Source organism: Urtica dioica, chromosome 4 (genome assembly GCF_054948205.1).
Source record: "Urtica dioica subsp. dioica isolate 48M chromosome 4, U.dioica_male_clone48M_v1_H2, whole genome shotgun sequence".
Classification (NCBI taxonomy): Eukaryota; Viridiplantae; Streptophyta; class Magnoliopsida; order Rosales; family Urticaceae; genus Urtica; species Urtica dioica.
This window is the reverse complement of record NC_142759.1, coordinates 6,508,125-6,530,719: the sequence shown is the minus strand read 5'-3', so window position 1 is coordinate 6,530,719 and position 22,595 is coordinate 6,508,125. Positions and strand designations below refer to the sequence as shown.

The window sequence follows — 22,595 nt, the reverse complement described above, 5'->3', positions numbered from 1 at the left end:
ATAACTAGCTATTTTCATTTTATTAAGCAGTTTTATTAATTTGATTTGATCTTCTATTTTATAACTCGTTTTTTTTTTTATAATGGCAGATTTTTAATTTTATTTTATTTTTTATGATTCGTTTTCAGAAATTACGTCAAGTTCTCTCTTCTCAAGTTTGTTTCTATTTGTTTTGCGGATAAAATAAAATTCGTTTTATGTTTCAATTAATTATTCAATTTTATTTATTCACATTTTTATATGCCAATTTTTTTCCTTTTTTTTTTCAAGACTGTTTTAGTTTTCCTATTATATAAATATAATACACTACAGATAATATAAAATTACATAAATAAAGGACATTATTTAGAGTAGGGGCTAATTTCCAAGTAGGGGCTAGGGGGCAAACGAATGAAATTTTTACAAGAAAAGAAAGGTGATACCTGATACCTTTCATACGACACCAAAAAAAAAAAAAAATATATATATATATATATAATTAGAGCGTCGTAGAGCGTTTAGCGCGTTTTTCTAAGGGCAAAATGGGGAAACAATATTAATCTGATTAAATTCTGACAACTTCATTAAGTAAAAACCAATTAGTTAATGAAATTTGTCGATTGCATCGATTGAAAACCCTAACTATCGCTCAAAAGCTTAGAATCAAGATCATCAATGGCGTCTCATATTTCTCCGACCTACACCTGCCGAGAGTGCGATACGGATCTCGGTCTCCGCGCCGCCAACCTCTTTCCCGCGGGATTCCAATTCGACGCCGGCAACAAAGGAACTCTCTCTTTCTCCGCCGTCCCTGCCTCTGAGGAGAACAAGCTCCGGTTCGAGAAGGAGGACAAGATCATGCCTTTCTTCGAGACACTGGATTACTGGGGAATCCATAGGAATAGAACGAAGATCAAGTGCGGTAACTGTGGATACCTCGTCGGTCACGTCTACGACGACGGTCCTCCGATGATGGAAGGTCCGGGTCAGTTTCACTTCGGTCCGAGTCAGGTTATCCCTCGGGCTCCAAGATATAGATTCAAGATCAAGGCTCTTAGGATTTCCGATTCGGAGCTCACCGATCAGCTGAAGTGAATTGAGTTGACCAGAGATTTAGGGTTTCTGTTTAAAAGTTATGTAAATATATGAAATCTGACATACAGTAGTAATGTTTCTCTTCTATACAGTTTAACGAGGTTTGTATTGGATTTGTTTGCTTTGTCGATCAATATTAGAGAATACTGAATATTATTATTGAATATTTACTCGGTTCTAACTCTGACTCTGCAATTCATGTGTTTGCTTGTTTTTTCTTGACCTGAACTCGTTAATTCATCTGCAGAAAGCAATTACAATCCAAAGATTTTCACGTTGGAGATACATAATTCATGGTGTTAATATACGGACTTGAATTGAAATGAAGATAACTTGCTTATGGAGTTCTTGAGTTGGGTTTGCTTCTCATGTTTTTTTAATAGAAAAGCAAGCCGATCTTCAATACCATGCTCTAATTATCATATCTGCTTAGCATCCCTTCTTTGGGCTGTCAAGTTGCAAGCAACTACTAGTCAACTTTACGTTTGTATTTATGTACCTTTAAATTAAGTTTTTATAATGCAGTGATTTTGTTTTCTTCATTTCTATTGTGAGTCCTAACTTGAAAGTTAGGTTGGACTGGATTAGTAGCTCTTGTGGGTAGGTAAATGGTAGTCAAATCTCAGCTCTAGCTCATATCATGGGATTGTCTCTCTTGGATGTTTATTTATATCTCTGTTAAAGCTTGTGAGATCTAAAGTCTAAAACTCAAGCAGACAGAGATACACCATGAAGAAGACACAGGACAGTATCGGAATCTGCGTCGAAACTCTGAAATCTCCGCCACCGCCGCCGCTTCCAAGGATTTGGGCTAAGAAAACAGTGACGGAGAGTGTGACGAAGCGAGAGATTTCCGAGTTTTGGAGGCAAAAGCGTGTCGATGAAGAGGACCATCTTCTGGCTGCCATCAAAGCTGCTGCGCGTATTAGAGCTCGGAATCTTTCGGTAAGTTTTGAGGATAAAAATCGCAAGTTTTGTCAAGTATTCAAAATAATTCATTCAGATCGAAAAATAATGCATAGTCATGATGTTGACTCGGAAAGGGTTGAGCAAGATTTAAAGTTAATTAACAATAGAAAGTTAAATTGATGATTTAATAAGACTAGTTATTAAACTACGAAATTGTCAGTGAATAGACCAACTCATCAGGAACACTTTTCACTTGATTGACATTGGTTTTATGACGATCATGGTGTATTTGGGAGTGAATAACATGTTAAAGAATAAGACATTCCCAACTTGTGCTCTACAAAAGAACGAACAAGACCTTCTTCACATTTTAGCAACGGTGTGTATATATATAGGAAGAAGATTACAAATGCTTTATAGAGTCATTGGATAACATTGAAGGACATGCCAAGGAGGACGATGAGAAGAAGAACGACGACAAGGACGAGCGTGACAAAGAGGTCCGCGTAGGAATAAAGGATTGGTAAGTGTAACACAAACATATCTATCTATATATATTTTCATTTACATGGCATATTATATACTGAAAATATTACTTTATTGATTTGCAAAATAGCTGGAGTTTTTTTTTCATTTGTTTAGTTTTGATTATCATTTTACTTGTTTTTAGTGTATTATCTTAATTACTGATTTGAAAGAAAAAAAAAATGTTTTGTGAATATATTAAGGACAAAAGAAGTGTCGCCTTTATTTTCTAATTTCTCAATCAGTTAACTGTAAGGGTATTTTTTTAGATAGTTTGGACTTTTTGCAAGTTATTTTTCAAATTGTGGCAACTCTGACACTTTCGCACAATTATTTAACTAATGGACTCTTACAAAATTCATACATAATGTATGTATTTAATGAAATATATGGAGAAATAAATATGAAGGTGGACAAAAAGCAAGTACGCGTACTTGAACCAACCAGCTATTGGGTCCAACAATCTTCCGAATCGACGAGCTTCAAATTTCGTACCAAATCGTTTCTCCTTCAAGCCGAGCGCTCCTCTCTATCCGACCTCTCTCGGCGTCTTTTAGAAGAAAATAAACCCGAACCACACATCAATTTATTGTCCACGCACTTTGTTTATGGTTGTTCCTTGATTGCTTGTGTCACAATTTTTATTCCAAATTGACCAAGGTTGTGATTGTCACATATTATTGTTTTGAGTTTATGATTGTCACAAATTATTTATTTGCAGATAATAGTAAGGATAAGATCAACGATGATGATGGTACGCAAGGCTAAGTATTTAAAGCAAAAAGTAAACTACTAATTAGATTCAAAGTTTAATTAAAAACTCGCTCTTTATCTACCAGTGTTTTTAGTTTTTAAATTATCTACTTTATCTCTAACTACTTTCGGAGACAATTTCTTCAGGTTGATCATTTATACTATGTTTGACCGGTTGATGGTTAAATCCTCATTTACGTATATATATAAGAAATTGATTAAAATTTAAAGACTAACTTCTTTCAATTTGTCTTGAAGTATTGAATGTTCTTTAGTTGTAAAATAATATTAAAAAGTAGAGTTTATTATGTATGAAAACAAAAAGTTATAACACTAACGCAATCCTTATGATCAACTTTTGATTACATGATCTATCAAAGTAATTATTGCTATTATTATTTTTTTTAAGAAAAAAAATCAATTATTTGAAATTCGTCATCTTTTTTAAGTTGGCTATTAAAGTATGAATACTTTCAAATTTTGGGGTGACTTCGGTCTACATAAAATTATACCGGTGATATTGGTATATATGTTGTTCGAACTTCGTTGGTATGGTATTACACTATTTTTTTTTTTTTAAGGCAGCTTTGCTGCAGTGGGGATTGAACCCACGACTTTCACACAGAAGGTGATGTGGAATTACCACTAGACTATCCTAGGTACCACTGGTATGGTATTACACTATTGGTCGTATGGTTAATAGTATATTATCAATATTTGGATGTTTGTATAATTGATAATTTTTTAGAATGCACATTAAGATTTTTTTTAAAAAATTATGTCGTGGAATAATAAAGTTGATACTATTGATTTTAATCCGCTGTTCTGAGAAACATAAAATTTTTTGTTTATACTATAGTTCTAGTCTTTCAAATAGAACGGAAGAGAATTTTGGTTCTCTTCTATTATGTTTTAGTTTTGATTTTAATACGCTGGTCTCTTCTATTTTTGCCCACGTTTAGTCATATTTCTTCTGTGGTAATACATTTTTTAGTTAGTAGCATGTTAATATGTGGTTTTGTTCATGATCACCTTTTGATTATATCTTAATTTTTTTAGTAGAATAAATTTATCTCAATTAGTCTGTAACTATATTTTTTAGTTAAAATTAGCGGATTAAATATTTTTTATGTAAAATTTTCAATTATTAAAAATTAACAAAAAAAAAATTATTTATCGTTTTTGAAAAAGAATAAACTGTTTAAAATAGTTTAAGAAAATTGAAATAAACTAAGGCTAGTGAAACATCAAAATTTCATTCTAAGCTTCTAGTCACATTTCAATTTTTTTTCATTACTAACTAGCCATTTTGATGATTCGACCATTGTCTCATTCTTTTTATCATACAAACTTTAGTCTTATTATTTAGTTATTAGAATGATTTTTTTTAATCTATTGTTTCCTCTCTCTCTCTCTCTCTCTCTCTCTCTCTCTCTCTCTCTCTCTCCACAATTTTAGTCATGAACATATGTTAAAAACAACAAGAGCACAAATAATAATAATCGGTAATAACTGCAAAAAGATTTTCTTAGTATATGGTTTATGGTTTTTTCTTTTAACAATGTATAAAAAATCGGTAATAACTATTAATTGTTAAATGTAACCGTAACCATGTATTTAGGGATAAATGGTAATCTTTTATTGTTTAAATTATTTTCGGCAAAGAATGAGGGGGCAATTAAAAATGAGAGCAATATTGTCTTATTGCATCAGGGAATGTGTTGGGCTGGTTATTTACCAAATATTACCAAAATTTTGGAATTTCACAATTATGTGCTTCAAAAAAGCTAGTTAACTAGAGCACCCAAAGTTTAATGATTACTTTCGATTAAAATTATAACCCAAATTTTATATATTAAATATGTAGTATAACTTATCTTATAGCTAACTTTCCCATAGTCGCATGTGTCCTGTATTTTGTAATAATTAAATATATAAATACGGATCTAAATAGGGTTATGTCTAACTGAAACTCTTAATCGAGATTCTTATTTATAATTTTTTAAAGTCAACCTAAAATTCACCAACGCGTCATTACTTTGTTTTACTTGTAAGATAATTTGTCAAATACATATTGGTATACATTCAATTTAGTCTACAAACGGAGCTAAACTGCAACCCCTAATCTATCAATGGTTAGTACTTAGTACATATTTACCTAACCTCACGTAAATAAATAATAAATAAAAAAAAAAAAAAATTTGTTAAGAGCATTGACCTTGGGTCATTATCTACGGTTAGATTGGCAAAATATGATTGTTTCAGAAAGACAATTCAAGAGGAAAAATGTAAATTTTGCATATCAGAGCAATGGATCCGTATACAAATCACAAAATCTTAATATATTTGCTAAAATAAGATCAAATTAACGATAAAATAATTAAATGAATAATTTGTTACCGATATGTTTCACTTTTTTTAAGGGTGCAAGCTCATTTTATTCAACTTTTACAAATTAAATAATTTTGTTCTTAGCAAAAGAAGAAACTTCATTAATAAGTAAAGTTTTCTAACATGAAAATCTAAAGTCTAAGAGGAACAAATTAAGGCGGAAAAACCATAAATCGGATAACGATTATTAATATTTAGACCAAAGACCCGGTTTTAAATGATTTGAAATTTTGCTAATCTTGTCCAATTTGTATTTTAAAACGATTTGATAAAGTCTAAATTTTTTAAACTGCGTCTAAATCGGACTACACTGATCAATATTAAAAAAAATAGAAAATAAAAAATATGTGACCGATTACTATTTATATGGGTTCATTAGGAAAATAATCAACTTAAACGTTTGATATTGCTAAATAGCCAACGTTTGGTAAATATTAGATACATAGCCAATTTCGTATATTTACAAATATAAGTCTTAAGTAAATAGTCACTGTCATATATTAAGTTACGTCATTATTAATGACTATTTACCTAAGATTTACAAAACGTTGACTATTTAGCAATATCAAACGTTTAAATTAGCTATTTTTCTAATTTTTTATTTTTTTAAAAGTCGGTCTAAAACAACCCAAAAAAGTGTAGTCTAAAATGATCTAAACAAGACTAAACCGTTTTAACCAATCAGTCCAGTGTTTTCACTTATTTGGTCCGATCCCATTTGATTTTTTTAAAACTGCTAGATCGATCCTATCTGATTTTTTGACCAATTTGGATCGTGCATAGTCTTATAACAAACTCTTATTTTTAAACATGTTGATGAAATAAGAACTTGACACTCTTACTAACACACGAGTAAAAAAGTTCACATATCGCTTTACAATCCGTAAGGAAGCATCAACCAATTTCAATAATAAATCTTATAATTATTGACCAAAACAAGACACCAAAATTGTTAAGGTGCCGAATAGATTAAAGAACTTGTAAGTAATTAATTTCGATTTCTACCACATTTCACTGTCGCTTATTGATCTAGCTCAATGATCTTGAATCTCGGTTAGTCCAGCAACCGCCGATGAGAGATCTCAAACTCGGATGCAATAGACTGTTTCTACACGTGTTCCTACTTCCTAGTACAAGTATATAAAAAAAAAAAAAAGAATACTACACATTTAATTCAAATATTAAACCGTTTAAGTAGTTTTTAGTTGTTATCACATAATAGATACATTAAAATTTTCATTAATGGTAATTTAAATATTTTCATACACCAAAATCATGCTTATTAAAACACCCATTATCTCATAAAAACGTCCATTACAAAGCGAGATAGAGCATAAACAATAAAAATCACAACAAATGTAGCATGACATAAAATCTCAAAATCAATATTGTAAGAAATTTTAATCTCAAATATAATTATATCTCTTTCTAAATTTTTATGGAAGATTTTCACCTTTTTTAACGTCCGAACTAGGAAATTGATTGAGAAGCCTTCCCGTAAGGTAAGGTAAGAGACAATCCCAGATTTTCAATTATTCACAAAATTAAAAATTATTAGAGAGAGAGAGAGAGAGAGTTGCAGTCTCACACGACACAGACTTTCTTATAAAAAAACAAAGCTGTAATCGCGTATTTTGGATAAACAAAAGCGTAATTGTTTCGCTGCGTTTTCATTTTTCCTGCTTCCGGATCTTCATTGTGGATCGAAATCACGAGGGTTGCTAATTCGGAGATCTCTCGGCTGGTCAACAATGGCGAAGCTGAGGCAGTCTCGTCTCCCTGGCCGAAAATCGTCGTCGTCGTCGATGTCTCCGTCGACGATGATCTTCGCGATGCTCATTCTCTGCAGCGTCGTCGCTCTCGTCCTCGTTTCTCTCGGAATTCTCTCGGTTCCGAGCAGCTCCGGCGACTCTCGCAAGGCCAACGATCTCAGCTCCATTGTGCGCAAGAACTCCGATAGGTAAGTGATTTGACCAAATTCGGTTGGAGATTATGTGATCGCCATATTGATATCGAATCGTTTAGAATTACGTTGACTAATGTGATTGTAGTCAGTTTATTGCGTGGTCAATTGTAAATACGTTTCTATATGTTCTAGGAATATACATCCTTATGATAAGCAATGGTTGAAAATCGATTTGGAGGTCTGGTTTTAGTTTATAGTTCTGGTTGTTTATTTTTGGTACAATTCAATGCTGATTTGATGATTATAACATGTTTTAAATTAGACAGTGAAATCTTTCGTTGTTCCAATTGATATTTAGTTTTGATGGTTGTTTACGTTAAAAGTGTGAGGTCTTTGGTTGGACTTTCAAGCCTAAGAAACAATAAATACCTCGTTTTTGGTTGAATTGGATATTGATTTGGTGATTGAAGAATATTTTTCTTTCACTTCGTTGACAGAAGTGATGGAGACGAGGGAAATGGTGAGCGGTGGGTCGAGGTCATCTCTTGGGAGCCTAGAGCTTTTGTTTATCACAATTTCTTGGTCAGCCTCTCAAGATCTAATTTCTTGTATAGAATTTTATTTTATTTTATTTTTTATCTTAATTTTACGAGATGACAAGACTGTCATGAATTTTGTTCAAATTGATTTACAACACCCTTTAGGTTTTTAGGTCTTCGAGAATTGTGTTGGTTTTCTTTGAGACCTGATGCCTTATGCTTATGTTACATGTCTCTCAGAAATTTTTCGCCGATTTTGTGTTGTGTGCTATGATTGAGAATATTGCATCACAAATAACTTTGTTCTGAATGATGCGTTTTTATTAGTTTTGTGTTTAAGCCGGTCGGCAGTCATTTGTGTGTTCAGGGTTTGTTTAGTTTAAATTCTCAATGCTGATAGTTGACTAATTTTGGCAGACCAAAGAGGAATGTGAGTATCTGATTAGTCTTGCCAAGCCTCATATGACAAAATCAACTGTTGTTGATAGTGAAACTGGGAAGAGCAGGGATAGCAGGTGGGTTTCTTGGCTTTATTCCTATTGTCCTTAAAGATGTTGATTTACCCACAGAAATGAGTATAGCATCCCTAATCTTTCTGGTTTCTATTCCATTTTCTAATTATCATACGCATATGTAAATAGGGTACGTACAAGCTCTGGAACATTCCTACCCAGAGGACGTGATAAAATAATAAGGACTATTGAGAAAAGAATTGCTGATTTCACCTTTATTCCCGTAGGTTAGTAATTGCGCTTCTCCTCTGAATTTTCCCCCCTATAAAAAAAATTATTTAAACTTCACAGTATGAAGCCATGGTTGTAACCTTTTCCTAACTCTTCAATTTTATCACTATTCATCACTACGTAGAACACGGAGAAGGACTTCAAATTCTTCACTACGAAGTTGGACAGAAATACGAGCCGCACTATGACTACTTTCTTGATGACTTCAACACTGTGAACGGAGGTCAACGCATGGCTACAATTCTTATGTACCTGTAAGTGATTCGCAAGTCTTCAGCAAGTTGGGTTTTGTGTTACAACTTGGTGGATAAATTTAAAGCCATTTTTTTTAATGTTGGCTCTTTGGTCGTACAGGTCAGATGTCGAAGAAGGAGGTGAGACAGTGTTCCCTGCTGCAAAAGGAAACTTTAGCTCTGTGCCCTGGTGGAATGAATTATCTGAGTGTGGCAAAAAAGGTCTTTCTGTCAAACCCAAGATGGGCGACGCATTGCTTTTCTGGAGCATGAAGCCCGATGCGTCTCTCGACTCCTCCAGTTTACATGGTTAGTCAGTTTTCCTTGGCATTTTATGCTTCAAGATTCTCAATCCTCTAATTTTTATTTTATAAGATTTGTTTTTATGTTTTTTTTAATATGGAAGAAGTGAGCCTATCGGCAATTCTTGAACAAAATGTTTTGATTGGCAGACTTTAATTCTGACATTGAATTAAATTTCAGGGGGATGCCCTGTGATCGTAGGCAATAAGTGGTCGAGTACGAAATGGATGCGCGTCGGTGAATACAAAGCATAATTGATAAGGGTAAGAGGCATATACAGATCTACAGAATTGGGGATTAAATGGCATCACTAGTGTCCGAGTTTTTAGGCCATGATAATTTTACCTGCAATTATGTTATGCTTGATTCGATTTCTTTATCAGAGATATATGCAGTTGAGTATTTAGATGAGATTTTATGTCTTTCCTTTTAGTTATTTTTTTCCCTTCATGTGGAACTCAATAACTTGTGTGTGAATATAGTTACAATCCTGACGATGTTCACACTTTCAACTATCCTTAAATCCCAGCTTGATCATCTCTTTCAGGTCGTTACGAGGAGTTACAATTGTTACAGTTTTGTCCGAGTCAAAGCAAGAGCAAGAGCGGTAGCCAATTGACCTTCACATCATCGATTCTTATTTATTTTACTGGATAGGGATTGCAATATAGCATATACGTGCCTCTAAATTTGGTGTATATTGTGGCTCTGCTAACTCTCACATTTACTTGCATATCGTTACGAAACCACCGCATAATATAATAAGGAATACCTTAGATACATCCTCTGTTTAAAGTTCCTGAGCTTCCAATAGGCCTTTAGGTATCGAACCTGATGATAGGATATTTTCCTTGAGAAGAGCTTGTATTTGAAAGGTAAGCTGTACTGTTCTTTTTTTGGACCAATTTTAATGTCTTTTCTTTTGTTCACCTTTGCGTTATAAACCACTGAATGGTTACCTGTTTTTTTGGCATTCGGGGGCTCCGCTTCGGTAACCCCGGCATCACCGCCTCTTAGATACATATATGATGTATGTATATGAACGGCTTTTATTTATTTATTTATATCACTGCCTTGATTTACCGTATATTTGGGGGTGGTAGCGGTATTAGTAATTTTTTGGGCATGATTATTCATTTCGGAATTTTTTTATGCCATCGGATGCTGAATTATGGCTGTTAATTATTATCAGTTTTTCATTTTAGTCAACGTTTCATAGTTTTTAGCCAGCTAGCCATTTTAGTCTAGGCTTTTTAGCGCAAATAGTCTTGATCTATCACACAAGAAACTAAATACATTTGCCAAAATAAGCAATCTCTTAATTTTATAAAGAATTTATTGAATTATATCATAAAAAATAAAAATAAAAACTAAATAAAAGTTGAAACAATGTTGAGTCATATTTTCTTTTACGATGCTGTTTAGAATTATAAACAAATTATATACGTTTATAACTGTGGTTTGAAGTTTGTTAGGTGTTTCAATTTGTTTAAACTCTTGGTCCGCAAACTTGGAAAAACTCCTCAACCTCGTCGAGAAGGGCTGCCACTCATGGTCCTCAGAGCCTAGTCAAAAGTTTATTCCGATCGCTGCGGCTTCTTGTTTAAGTTCTCTCTCATAGAAGTTTGTAGGTCGGACAAAACTAAACAGGCTTATCTTCACTCATATCTGTCAAAGAAGCCTCGTCTCTTTTCCTTTTGGCCATCCTTTGTTTCCTGGTATTAGAATTTAGTCCCTAGAATATAGTTAATGGGACTAAATCCTTTTCGAAAATTGGTCAAGATTTCACATTCTCTAGTCACTCGAATGTGTTGTTTGAATGTGAAAGGAAAAAAAAAATTAGCTTAAGCTTTGTTTATATCATTCACGCTGAGCAGAAAACATAATACTTCGAAGAACAATACATGTCAACTTCATACTTATAAAATAAAAAGTAAATAAAGAGAGTTTGCTTGTGATCCTACAAATCAATCAAAGAGACTTACAAAAGATATACACCCTTGACAGCAGCGCTCATTTTCGAGAAAAAGTTGTTTTTTTTTTTTTTTTTTTTGTCGTTTTTCATCGAGAACGTCCTCAAATGACATTTGTTGCTCCTACTTTGAGATTGGTATGCTTATATTCCCCTTCCATATTTTTTTAGTGAAAATGTCTCACATTTGCATAAAATTTTACATTAAAAAAATGCATTGATTTGAAAACAAATGTAGAATGAAATATAAATGCTTACCACTAAAAAAAATGGGGCCAGTTCATTTTTTCCATATTGATAATTATCCATTTTATTATATTTGTTTCTTTGTTTAAATTTTTGTTTAAATTTTTATTTAAATTTTTATTAATAGTTTATAGTTTTATTAAAATATTGGCAAAATTATTTAAAAATAAAAACATATGAGACATTTATAGAATATTATAAAATTTAAAGCAGTCAAGGAATTACCATCTTCAAACGAGGCATTGATAGAATTTTCCCTATCTAACCTCTTGTGTAATTGTTTTTTAAGGACACATGACATATTGACGTTATTCAAAAGAAAAGTATTGAATGAAACATTCAAAGAGAAGTATTTAATGTTATCTCAAACTGCTTCAGTCAATATATTATCGTCGTCTAATCCATCTTCGAGAAATATTGCTCGCCGCACCAATTGGTTTAGATACCTCATCACCCTACCGTACGAGAACTTCACCGAATCGGAGGCGATAAAAAATAAAAATCATCAATTGTTCAGATGTCTATCCACAAAAGTATTGCCTGAGTCGTAAAATAAGGCAATAAGAAAAGAGGGTCAAAAGGAAAAGGTTTTCACAAAAAACAAAACTCAGAAAAGAAATTTTGCGCTGCCATAAAGTCAAATAATTGATCCAAATTGGAGAGGCAGAAGAAACATGAGAATCAACAAGAGCAGAAACACCCTTCATATTTCCAGATAATTATTTCAGTTAAATTTTCCTGTTGAAACTTATATATGCTAACATGATGATTTCAGGAGGTCAGATATTAACTCACCATATAATCTCTAACCCAAGTGCCTTTCCTTTGGACCTAAAATAAACCCAAAACTCAAACCACTTGAAAACATCAATAATCCAGGCTTGACATTGAAAATCCTTGAACCAATAATACAGCCAAAATAGTCAAAACCATCCAATGCAGATTTCCTTCGTTCTGTTTATTTCTTTTTGCTAGAGCATCAAAGCAATTTTATTCTATGAAAACAAATAGTTGGAGTCAAGCTGTAAAAACTGGCAACCCGTCCCTTCCCATTGCCAAGTGAAAATCAAATCTGAATTCATTGCTTTGAGTCGATCAAATTCCTGATGACATATGGTAAAATGCCTCCATGATCGAAGTACGCAAGTTCAACCTATACATATCAGTGGATGTCAGAAAAATGTAAAACCAAACTCTGATAAGAAGTCACGAATGATGTATAGACGGGTTGGTTTATATAATTACCTCGGTGTCGAACCGTAAAGTGCACGTGAAGGACTTCCCGTTGTCGGTGGCGACAGTGACGTCTTGACCGGGTCTGATTTCACTCACGCTGCTCGGCAGATCGATGGTGAATCGCTCGTGGCCGGTGAGGCCAAGAGTTTCGGCATCTTCGCCGGATTTGAAGCACAAGGGAATGACGCCCATGCCCACCAAATTGCTCCGGTGAATCCGTTCAAAGCTCTTCGCTATGACTGCTTTCACACCCTGAGGATAAGGGAATTATATATTAGAAGTGGGATCTTGTTTAAAATACATGACCGGCATTCTTTAAAACCACAGTTAAATTTAAAAATAAATAAGTAAAAAAATAGTACCAGCAGCATAGGACCCTTGGCAGCCCAATCACGAGAACTTCCACTTCCGTACTCTGCTCCGGCCAAAATAATAGTGTCGTGTCCTTCGCTCTTGTACCTCTGGAGTAATCAAATTATTTCAATATCAAAATATTGCCAGACCCACCAAATTTTTAAACTTTACAGCTTGGTTGGTTTCTTCTAGGTGTGTAATGTATCACAAGTCATTTGAGTGTATGAGAGAGACAATTAATCACCCTAACCATCCTAAAGATGTAATAGGAAAATTTACCATGGCAGTGTCGAACACAGACAGTTTATCGCCGGTGGGGATGTGAATCGTCTTGGGACCCACTTCTCCTTTCAGCAACTTGTTGACAATGCGGATATTCGCAAAAGTTCCGCGAGCCATGATCTCGTCGTTGCCACGGCGACTTCCATAGGAGTTGAAGTCCCTTCTGTCGACCCCGCGCTCCATCAGGTACTTGGCCGCAGGGCTGTCTCTGTGGATGCTGCCAGCTGGCGAGATGTGATCGGTCGTGATGCTGTCCCCGAAGTTGAGCAAGCAGAAGGCGTTCTTCACACCGTGAGCGCCCGGAGGAGACATGGTCATTTCTTTGAAATAGGGCGGGTCGTGAATATAGGTTGAGTTCGAGTCCCACTCGTATAGTGTCCCCGAAGGTACTGATAGCTCATTCCACATGGGGTTCCCTTTGGTTATAGATTTATATGTAGCCTTGAACATATCAGGAAGCACATTAGATTGCACGACCTGGAGATGGGAGTAACACGGTGAGTTTTCCAGTTCTGAAATCTATATATCGGCGTATATGCATTATAATTATTATATATATATATATATATATATATACATATATATATATATATATATATATATGAAGTCTCTCACATTAGCTACTTCTTCGGTGGATGGCCAAATGTCTCTGAAAAATATCTCTTTTCCATCCTTGCCCAGACCGAGCGGTTCTGTTTCGAAATCAATATTTACCTGCAGCATTGCCAACAGTGAAAAAACTATATCGACATGCAAACCGAAGAGAAGGGATTTACAGCCATGTTTGAAAGAGTAATTCCCACCCATTAAACAACATTTGAGAATAAGGTAATTTAATAAGTGTTTGGTTTTAAAAATTGAACCATTATTCTCAAAGATCAAATTAGTCTTAATTGGAAAACTTCAATTCTTTTAAATGTATCATAGCCCTTTTTTACAAGTCATTAAAGGAAAAATTCCCCACTTGAAGCTCATTTAATCTCATTTCCTCTAATCTTAAAAACTCCAATTCAAATATTCTGTTCTAAATGACCCCTTTAAATATTTTATTCAAATAATCTTTTTGAATTTCTGTTTGATTAAACGAGTCTGCCAAACAGAGCCATAGCTTTTGAAAACAGATATATGTATTTGATTATGCAAGTGTGTATGTGAAAAAAAAAAAAAAAAAAAACTAAAGCATACCGTGCCGGCAAGAGCATAGGCAACCACAAGGGGAGGAGAAGCAAGGTAGTTAGCCCTTGTCAGAGGATGCACACGGCCCTCAAAATTCCTATTCCCGGACAGCACAGCAGACGCGACAAGATCTGCATACGGCAAAAAAAAAATTATCAAAATAAAATCCTTAGCACGACCACGTAAGGTCAACAAGCATGTCAGGAATAGCCAGAAACCATAAAAAAAAAAAAGGGAAAATAACACATGTATACCCTGTGTTTTAGTGAAATGTCGAGTTTAACCCTGAGTTTTCAAAAATGTTGAGTTCATACCCTCTGTTTAACTAAAATGACGAAATTATACCCTGAAATGAATAACAGCGTCACAAATCTCCCTTTCATTGATATTAACTCTTATATAAGAAAAACCGAATCAAATCTAAATCAGTACCCTAATTTCCAAATTCTCAATTTTGAAATAAAAATAAACTTAAATTGAAATTAAATAATAAAACTCATACCGCCTAAGAAATGACTTCATTCCGTGTTCGAATTGTAACTCTAAATCTTGGATTCTCTGTTCGAATATGCGATTTTGATGACTATCAACTATCGATGTTTACCCATTTGCCTCTTTCTGTGTTCTTCACGATTAAGAGACTGTTGTTTATTTTTTAGTTTTTAAATAAATTACATATATGGCGCGAATGAATAAATATAATTGGTGTTTATATTATAAATATTATAGTCAACGTCAATGAGAAGTCAATAAAAAGAATATTTGTGACATTGTTGTCTATTTCATGGTATAATTTCGTCATTTTAGTTAAACAGAGGGTATAATTTCGTCATTTTAGTTAAACAGAGGGTATGAACTCGACATTTTTGAAAACCAAGGGTTAAACTCGACATTTCACTAAAACACAGGGTATAAATGTGTTATTTTCCCAAAAAAAAAAAAAAAAAAAAAAAGAAGAAGATCTTTACCGTTTTCGGTGATAGCTGCTCCGACTGCTTCATCAAGATCTCCTGAATTCCCGATGCATGTGGTACATCCATACCCCACAATATTAAATCCAAGCTGATTCAAATACTTCTGCAATCCACTGTTAAATACAACCAAGGTATCAGTAACGAATTGGTCCAAGTTTCTTTTGCATGCACCGTAGAAGATGAATATACCTTTTCTGCAGGTATTTGGTTACAACACCGGAACCTGGAGCAAGACTTGTCTTGATCCATGGCTTAACCTGAACAAAATAAAGAAAGTTTTGTTATCTAGAAAAAAATCCATCGAATGACAAGAGACGCCAGCTCTCTGGTAAGCACACTCCAGACCATACCAAAAAGGCTCAATACTTGAAATTACTATAAATAAATAAATATATTATAGCAACAGTGAAAAAGAGTCAATAACAATTATAATATATTTCAACGGTAAAAAGGAAATATCTGACCTCCAATCCCAGCTCACAAGCTTTCTTTGCAACCAAAGCAGCTCCAAGCATAACACTGGGATTTGAGGTATTAGTGCAACTTGTAATAGCTGCTATGACAACATCTCCATGCCTAAGTTGTGCTGTCTTCCCATGAAATGTGAAGTCCACAACCTTACCCTGAGACTCCTTCGGTACAGCAAAACCCTGCAACAGCAAGGAAGCTTAGTACAAAGAGAAATACAACTAGTTATTATGACAAGGCCTATTAAGTCACCTTGAATCCAACCCTATTGTTGAGGCACGAGTGCCAATCAGCTTTCATTTCTCTCAAAGTAACACGATCATGAGGCCTGCAAAAAAAAAGTACTACAAAGTCAGGTGAAAGACGAGAAAATCATCCCTTATCTTGAGTGCAGTGCACATCATAAAAAGTACAAATGATACCTACCGCTTGGGCCCCGAAATACAGGGTTCAACATCTTCCAGAGTTAACTCTAGATAAGAGGAATACACTCTCTCAACCTGGGGCTGGATCCAAAAAACAACACTCAGTCGTAGACCTATAACTAAATATTTTGAACAGTAATGAGGGGTTTTATAGAGTAAAAGACGGCAGAATTTCTTACTTCGCTGTAGTCCACAAACATCTTATTGGCCCGCAAGAACGACTCTATCATTGTAACCTACACAGAACAATTTTACAAGAAAGTGAAGAAAATTGAATATCCCAAAGAAAAAAATTATACACATTTAAAAAATACATACGGTCTCATCACTTCTGCCAGTGAGTTTCAGATATTGCAAAGTAACATGATCCACTGGAAAGAAGCCCATAGTTGCGCCATACTCGGGAGACATGTTAGCAATGGTCGCACGATCTGCTAAAGACAATTCACTCATGCCGTCCCCTGAAAAATGTATAAAATAATTACAATGGAGATGAATAACTGAGAGAGGTAGTAACAACTGAACCAACTGAAAAACATTGCCAACACCACTAAACATATATGATTGTAGTCATAGATTTACCATAAAACTCCACAAACTTGCCAACAACTCCGTGCTTCCTTAGCATTTGAGTTACTGTCAGAACCAAGTCAGTAGCCGTCACTCCACTTCTCAACTTTCCTAATAATTTAAATCCGACGACACCAGGCAACACCATGCTCATCGGCTGGATGCACATAGTAATAGAATATTAATATTTATGATAAAATGTTGTAGTAATAGTGGTAGCGAGATACAATTCCATCGATGCAACATTCAACGCCACGTAACAGCTTATTAAGCAAGGATCTCGTGCATGGAAACATTTGAACAATAAAAAAAATATGTATGCATGATGACCATGACAAGTAATGCAACTTTGGGATATATAAGCAAACACTTTTACCTGTCCAAGCATTGTAGCTTCTGCTTCTATCCCACCAACTCCCCATCCAGCAACACCCAAACCATCAATCATAGTCGTATGAGAATCTGTTCCAACAACACTGTCGGGGTAAAGCAGACCACCTCTGTTAAACACAACTCTTCCGAGGTACTCGAGATTCACCTGTAGGTGAACAATAGAATCTATTCTCAGAGATGAAGTACAGAGACTGCAAAATTTTAGAGCTCTAACGCAATATATCATAGCAAAGCTAAGATCAACATGACAGACACAATAAAGAAAGAAAGAGAGGCGAGTGATAATTTTCTCTCTTAATGAAAAAGGGAGACTTGTTGCGGTGCAATTACCTGGTGGACAATCCCAGATCCAGGAGGAACAACAAGCATGTTATCGAATGCATTTGACCCCCACTTGAGGAAACCAAATCGCTCCTTGTTTCGGCTGAACTCGAGTTCCATATTTTGCTGCACAGCATTCTCTGACCTTGCCACATCCACTTGGACGGAGTGATCAATGACAAGATCTACCGGAACCTGCATTATGGGGTCGGGCATTAAAATTATTCCTTTTGGAGTGAAAAGGGATACAATAAATATATGAAGATATTGTGCGTGCTTTGGATTGTGTTTTCATAAATAAAATTTCTATAAGAAAATTTTACTTTTTGTTTGGATTGCCTTCGTCACAAAAAAAACAAAACAAAAACAAAACAAAAAAAAACTAGAGCAGTACCAACTCTGTGAACACATAATTCAGCTCACCAATGGGTTAATCTTGTTGGAATCACCGCCCAGCTTGTTCATGGCATCCCTCATGCAAGCAAGATCAACAACAGCAGGAACCCCAGTGAAATCCTAAAAATAAATCACACACGCGTCAATAATCCATAGAAAAGTTCAAATTTACAGTCACCATGGACATCTACAAGTAAGCTCACCTGAAGAAGAACCCTGGCAGGTTTGAATGGGATCTCGACCATTTTGGGGCTGGTGTTTTCCCAGTCGATGATCTTCTCAACATCCTTGCTCTTCACTTGAAACTCATCGCAGTTGCGAATGGCTGACTCGAGAAGAATTCTAATCGAGTACGGTAACCTCTCTGCCACCAAACACCAATGTCAATCATAACTCACAAACCGTACACAAAAGTTAAGCTGAGACAAAACAATTTAATTTCAGGTAAACAAAAAAAGTCTAAATATCAAGATGATACTCTATTCCAGCCCACAAAACACGTGAAAACAAAAAAGGCTTTCTTGGTATTAAAACAAAGTTGCATTAAATCGAAATCAACAGACCGATTCTGGGATCGCCAAGAGCTGGCAAGCTGTAGTATTTTCCGAATTCTCCGCCATCAGGCTTCTCGAGCGTCTTCAAAATGCTGTTGAACGGATTTCCGCTCGCTGAAAAAACAAACGCAGCACAAACCAAATCATCAATACGAACAACCGAAAACGAGATCAAAGAACGAAAAAAATAGATCAGTTGAGGCCGAATTACCCATGATGTTCGAGCCAGGTAGAGATCTAGAGCACGAGAAGGAGAGTTGGTAATGTTTTGCAGAGAGAGAGAGAGAGAGAGCGAGAGAGAGGAAATTAAGGAATGAAGAAGGTGAGTATTGGAAATGATTTGAGGCAAAATAGTTCACGTCTTAGAGAGAGAGACTATTCTCGTTCTTGTAGTATTTAATTTGTTCATGTATTTTGTTACCTTTTGTTATTTATTATTTTCTTTTTAATTATTTTATTTTGGTTTATGAGAAAATTAATTTACACTTGTAGCCCCCCGAACTTTGAAACTTCCAATTTTGACTGTTAAAAAAATGAATTTTCGTGCATTTTTTTATTTTTTTTTTAAAAAGTGATTCTTTCATAGGCTAAATATACATGTGTAACATGAACATCCGAGTCGGAAATGCCACATTTCAATCAAAAGAATCATAAATCTTATATATAGATTATAGGACCGTCTTGGGCGTAATTGGAAAGTAGAAAAGATCAACAATATCCTAATAATTATATAGCAATGATGAAATTCGCAGACATGTAAATGTTTGCCGTTTAGTGGAAGACTATATGAAAAGAGAGAACCATACATTATTTCAAATAATTATTATGTTACAAATATTTTATTTGGTAATACTTGATGGTCTCTCTCCATTCCATCGACGGGAGTGATTATAAATATTTCATGATGATTTTATAAAAGTGGAGGAGGGTAGTTTAGTAACTTTAGTTTAGTAACTTTAGTTTAGTGTCAAGCGTCAACACAACTAAGACAGAATACTGCACATATTAATCCGAGTGGGTTGGGTTGAAAATGGCTTTTCTCAGTGATTGTTTGTCGCTTTTTTTTTTTTTTTTTCCTTTCGAAAGTCGGAACACTTTAAAGTAAGAATAAAAATTAAAAAAATATATTAAGAGAAAAAAAAAAGACTATATCATATGCATTTTAATTCTGAATGACTCAAAATCAAATATTAAATATATTAATACAGCATGACATTAATTGTTTATGCATATATATTCTATAACTATGACAACTATTATTCAAATGGTAAATAAAAAAATGTTAATTTAATTTTATATAATCATATAATTATATCATATATTTAATTTTCACTCCTTAATAATTAATGTTTTATGGATATTCGTAATAGCTTTATCACTTTTAGCATATCAATAATTCCCACCTAAACCATTATCTAGTACGAACGATATTTTCTTATTAATACTCAGAGAATTTGATCATATGAATGAAAATAGATATATGTAACTTTCTCGTATTTGTATTTCATGATATATAGAAATGCGTGCCTAAATTATTGGATAGACTTTTTAACAATACAATCTCTTGCTATTTATCAAGACAGATATTCATAAAATGGATGCGCGAACAAGATAAAATATTCCATAAAAATATTTATATAAAAAAAGGATAAAGTATCCTATTTTTAGCCACTGGTTTTTTAGCTGATGAAAATACAAACCGACGTGACCTGTGAAATAGACGTGTACTAAGGAGGAGATATTCCATTAAATTTGGATAAGTTGATCGAATAATTTTTTTTTAAGAATATTCAGAAAAAGAAAACTACATGACGTATTGACGAAACAACTCAAAAAAAAAAAAAAAAAGTTTTCCTTGTATGTCGCATTTTTTTTTTCAAAATAATATAAAATTTAAGAGATTAAATTTAGATCGAGGAAACGAATACAAAAATATTCGATGCCATATGTTATCGGTGCAATCCATGAATGTTTTGGACAATATTACTTAATCCCCAAGGATAGTAAAACCTTTACAAGCTCACCCATTAAAATATTGATACCAATTTTAATTAACTCGATTGATTTCCTAAAAAAAAATATTTATACCGACTATCGATGATATTGATGATATATCGCTAGTACATTGAATTCATTGCTTATAATTTAGAGTTTTGTAACTAGACCACCTAAAACGTTAGGTTTGAGATCTAGCCGATATTTGAAGATTTTTAGGGAAATAGTCAAACGTATTAATATTTTACTCTTTTGTCATTCAATAACTAAGGCAGTTTTTTAATTATCGTATTTTTTTTTCCTTTTTTGTGCGTGTTAAGTTCCTATTTTGTAGTAGGTAGGTATCAGATTTTGAATTCTTAGTATCACGCTCTCTCTCTCTCTCTCTCTCTCTCTCTCTCTCTCTCTCTCTCTCTCTCTCTCTCTCTCTCCAGCCACCCCACAACCAAATCCGAGCTTCTTTTTTTTTACCTTCAACGTGTCAAGATGACAAGGAAGACGCCGAGGTCGCGGGCCACGGGGGCCGTCCAGCCGAAGAAGTTGTCGCCGATGACGCAGATCAGCCGGAGGCGGCGGAGGAGGTCGGTGAAGGCTCGTCGGAGATATACACTCTCAAGTACCGAGGCACCGGCGGAGGAATCGCCACCGTCTCCAACTGGACCGCCAACCTCATCGTTAGCGAGACCTTCTTGACTCTCACCAACGTTGAAACTATTTCGCAGAAGAAAAAAAAAACTGCGCCTGGAAGAAATAATTTGTTTCCGATTAAAAATATGGCTTCTACGTCTTGGTCGTTGGTGGATTCTGGTATTTTTTTTTTTAAATGCTAACTTGGCTAGAGGTGGTCCGACTCTCACTGTTAATATATTTTTTTAACAGTGAAGATTTTCAAACATCAATCTTTGAAAAAATGTAGACGTACAGATTATTTATTTACAGTTATTTCCATTCAGGTTACTTAAATGTGGACAATGAGATAATTTCCAGTAATTTACGTTTATTATCTGTGTTGACAGGTTCTTACACTGTAACGGAAACTGATGCACATGAAAATTTCCAATATTATTTTCCTGGCAATGGAGGCTTCTGTATGTATTACCTGAGCTTCCTATGAGCTTTTTTTTTTATCTTTTAATCGTTTTCTTCTTCCTCTGCATGTATTACCTGACTGATTTCGGTGGACTTTCGACTGCTTTCAGAGCTTCGATGGGTTTGGTTATGGCGTTGAAGATTGTTTTTTTTAGCTTCTGGCTATTTAGCGTTTATGAGCTTCCCCATAATATCGCGTCCACTCCAGGAGATTTGTTGGCGTTGAAAATTGGTGAAGCCGTTCTAGATTAGCGCGCCGCGTGATTAATGATATCTTTGTTAAATATTTTGTTGAGATTTGTTATAGGTTTAAGGCTACGTGTATCAATTTTGAAATTGTCTGTTATTTTATATCGTTATTGCCCATTATTTAATATAATTATATTCATTATTTCCATTTGATTAAGTAAACGGGCAAATTAGTCTATTAATTATTGACACCTAAGCATGTTGACTATTTCCCTAAAAGTTATGAAACATAAGCTAAAAACAAATTCTATAGTTTCAAACTGGCTATTTTGCTACGCTGCCCTATAATTTATAGCTAATAACAAACTTAAGTTTTGTTAAATAGTTAATATTTTATTAATTTTGTAAAATAGTCATTAAGATAAATTCACGATGATCAAATATCTAAAATACTATTCATTAAATATTTTAGAATTCAAAATAAAAAATGAGTTGTTACATAAGTTGACCATAGCAAGAGTTAACGATCATACATTCCTTAATGATATTTTAGAATTAAAAAAAAATGAGTTGTTAAAT

General features: G+C 34.3%; 4 protein-coding genes across 5 annotated transcripts; 3 read left to right on the top strand and 1 right to left on the bottom strand.

The window, feature by feature from the left end:
- Window positions 1–530: 530 nt before the first annotated feature.
- LOC149399783 (methionine-S-oxide reductase) lies at window positions 531–1,261 on the top strand. Its single transcript, XM_089610920.1, has one exon. The coding sequence runs from the start codon at window positions 655–657 to the stop codon at window positions 1,072–1,074; it is 420 nt and encodes a 139-aa protein (XP_089467046.1). The 5' UTR covers window positions 531–654; the 3' UTR covers window positions 1,075–1,261.
- Window positions 1,262–1,616: 355 nt separating this feature from the next.
- LOC149399782 (Big1) lies at window positions 1,617–3,195 on the top strand. Its single transcript, XM_089610919.1, has 3 exons — window positions 1,617–2,019; window positions 2,379–2,506; window positions 2,918–3,195. The coding sequence occupies exons 1-3, from the start codon at window positions 1,804–1,806 to the stop codon at window positions 3,063–3,065; spliced, it is 492 nt and encodes a 163-aa protein (XP_089467045.1). The 5' UTR covers window positions 1,617–1,803; the 3' UTR covers window positions 3,066–3,195.
- Window positions 3,196–7,166: 3,971 nt separating this feature from the next.
- On the top strand, window positions 7,167–10,305 carry LOC149399781 (putative prolyl 4-hydroxylase 10). 2 transcript variants are annotated; one of them, XM_089612247.1, is made up of 8 exons: window positions 7,167–7,612; window positions 8,059–8,140; window positions 8,515–8,612; window positions 8,739–8,836; window positions 8,965–9,094; window positions 9,195–9,382; window positions 9,557–9,639; window positions 9,924–10,305. In XM_089612247.1, the coding sequence occupies exons 1-7, from the start codon at window positions 7,404–7,406 to the stop codon at window positions 9,628–9,630; spliced, it is 879 nt and encodes a 292-aa protein (XP_089468373.1). In that variant the 5' UTR covers window positions 7,167–7,403; the 3' UTR covers window positions 9,631–9,639; window positions 9,924–10,305. The 2 variants fall into 2 exon arrangements, with proteins under 2 accessions (XP_089468373.1, XP_089468372.1); XM_089612246.1 differs by having other exon boundaries at window positions 7,174–7,612; window positions 8,056–8,140.
- Window positions 10,306–12,265: 1,960 nt separating this feature from the next.
- Window positions 12,266–19,134, bottom strand: LOC149399780 (aconitase 1). Its single transcript, XM_089610945.1, has 20 exons — window positions 18,955–19,134; window positions 18,753–18,857; window positions 18,393–18,553; window positions 18,217–18,309; window positions 17,803–17,988; window positions 17,456–17,617; window positions 17,092–17,236; window positions 16,828–16,970; window positions 16,689–16,745; window positions 16,511–16,590; window positions 16,337–16,412; window positions 16,081–16,266; window positions 15,806–15,873; window positions 15,611–15,729; window positions 14,652–14,773; window positions 14,082–14,180; window positions 13,464–13,943; window positions 13,193–13,291; window positions 12,840–13,082; window positions 12,266–12,747 (listed from the first exon to the last, which is right to left on the bottom strand). Exons 1-20 carry the CDS (start codon window positions 18,956–18,958, stop codon window positions 12,673–12,675), a joined length of 2,703 nt encoding a protein of 900 aa, XP_089467071.1. The 5' UTR covers window positions 18,959–19,134; the 3' UTR covers window positions 12,266–12,672.
- Window positions 19,135–22,595: the final 3,461 nt, after the last annotated feature.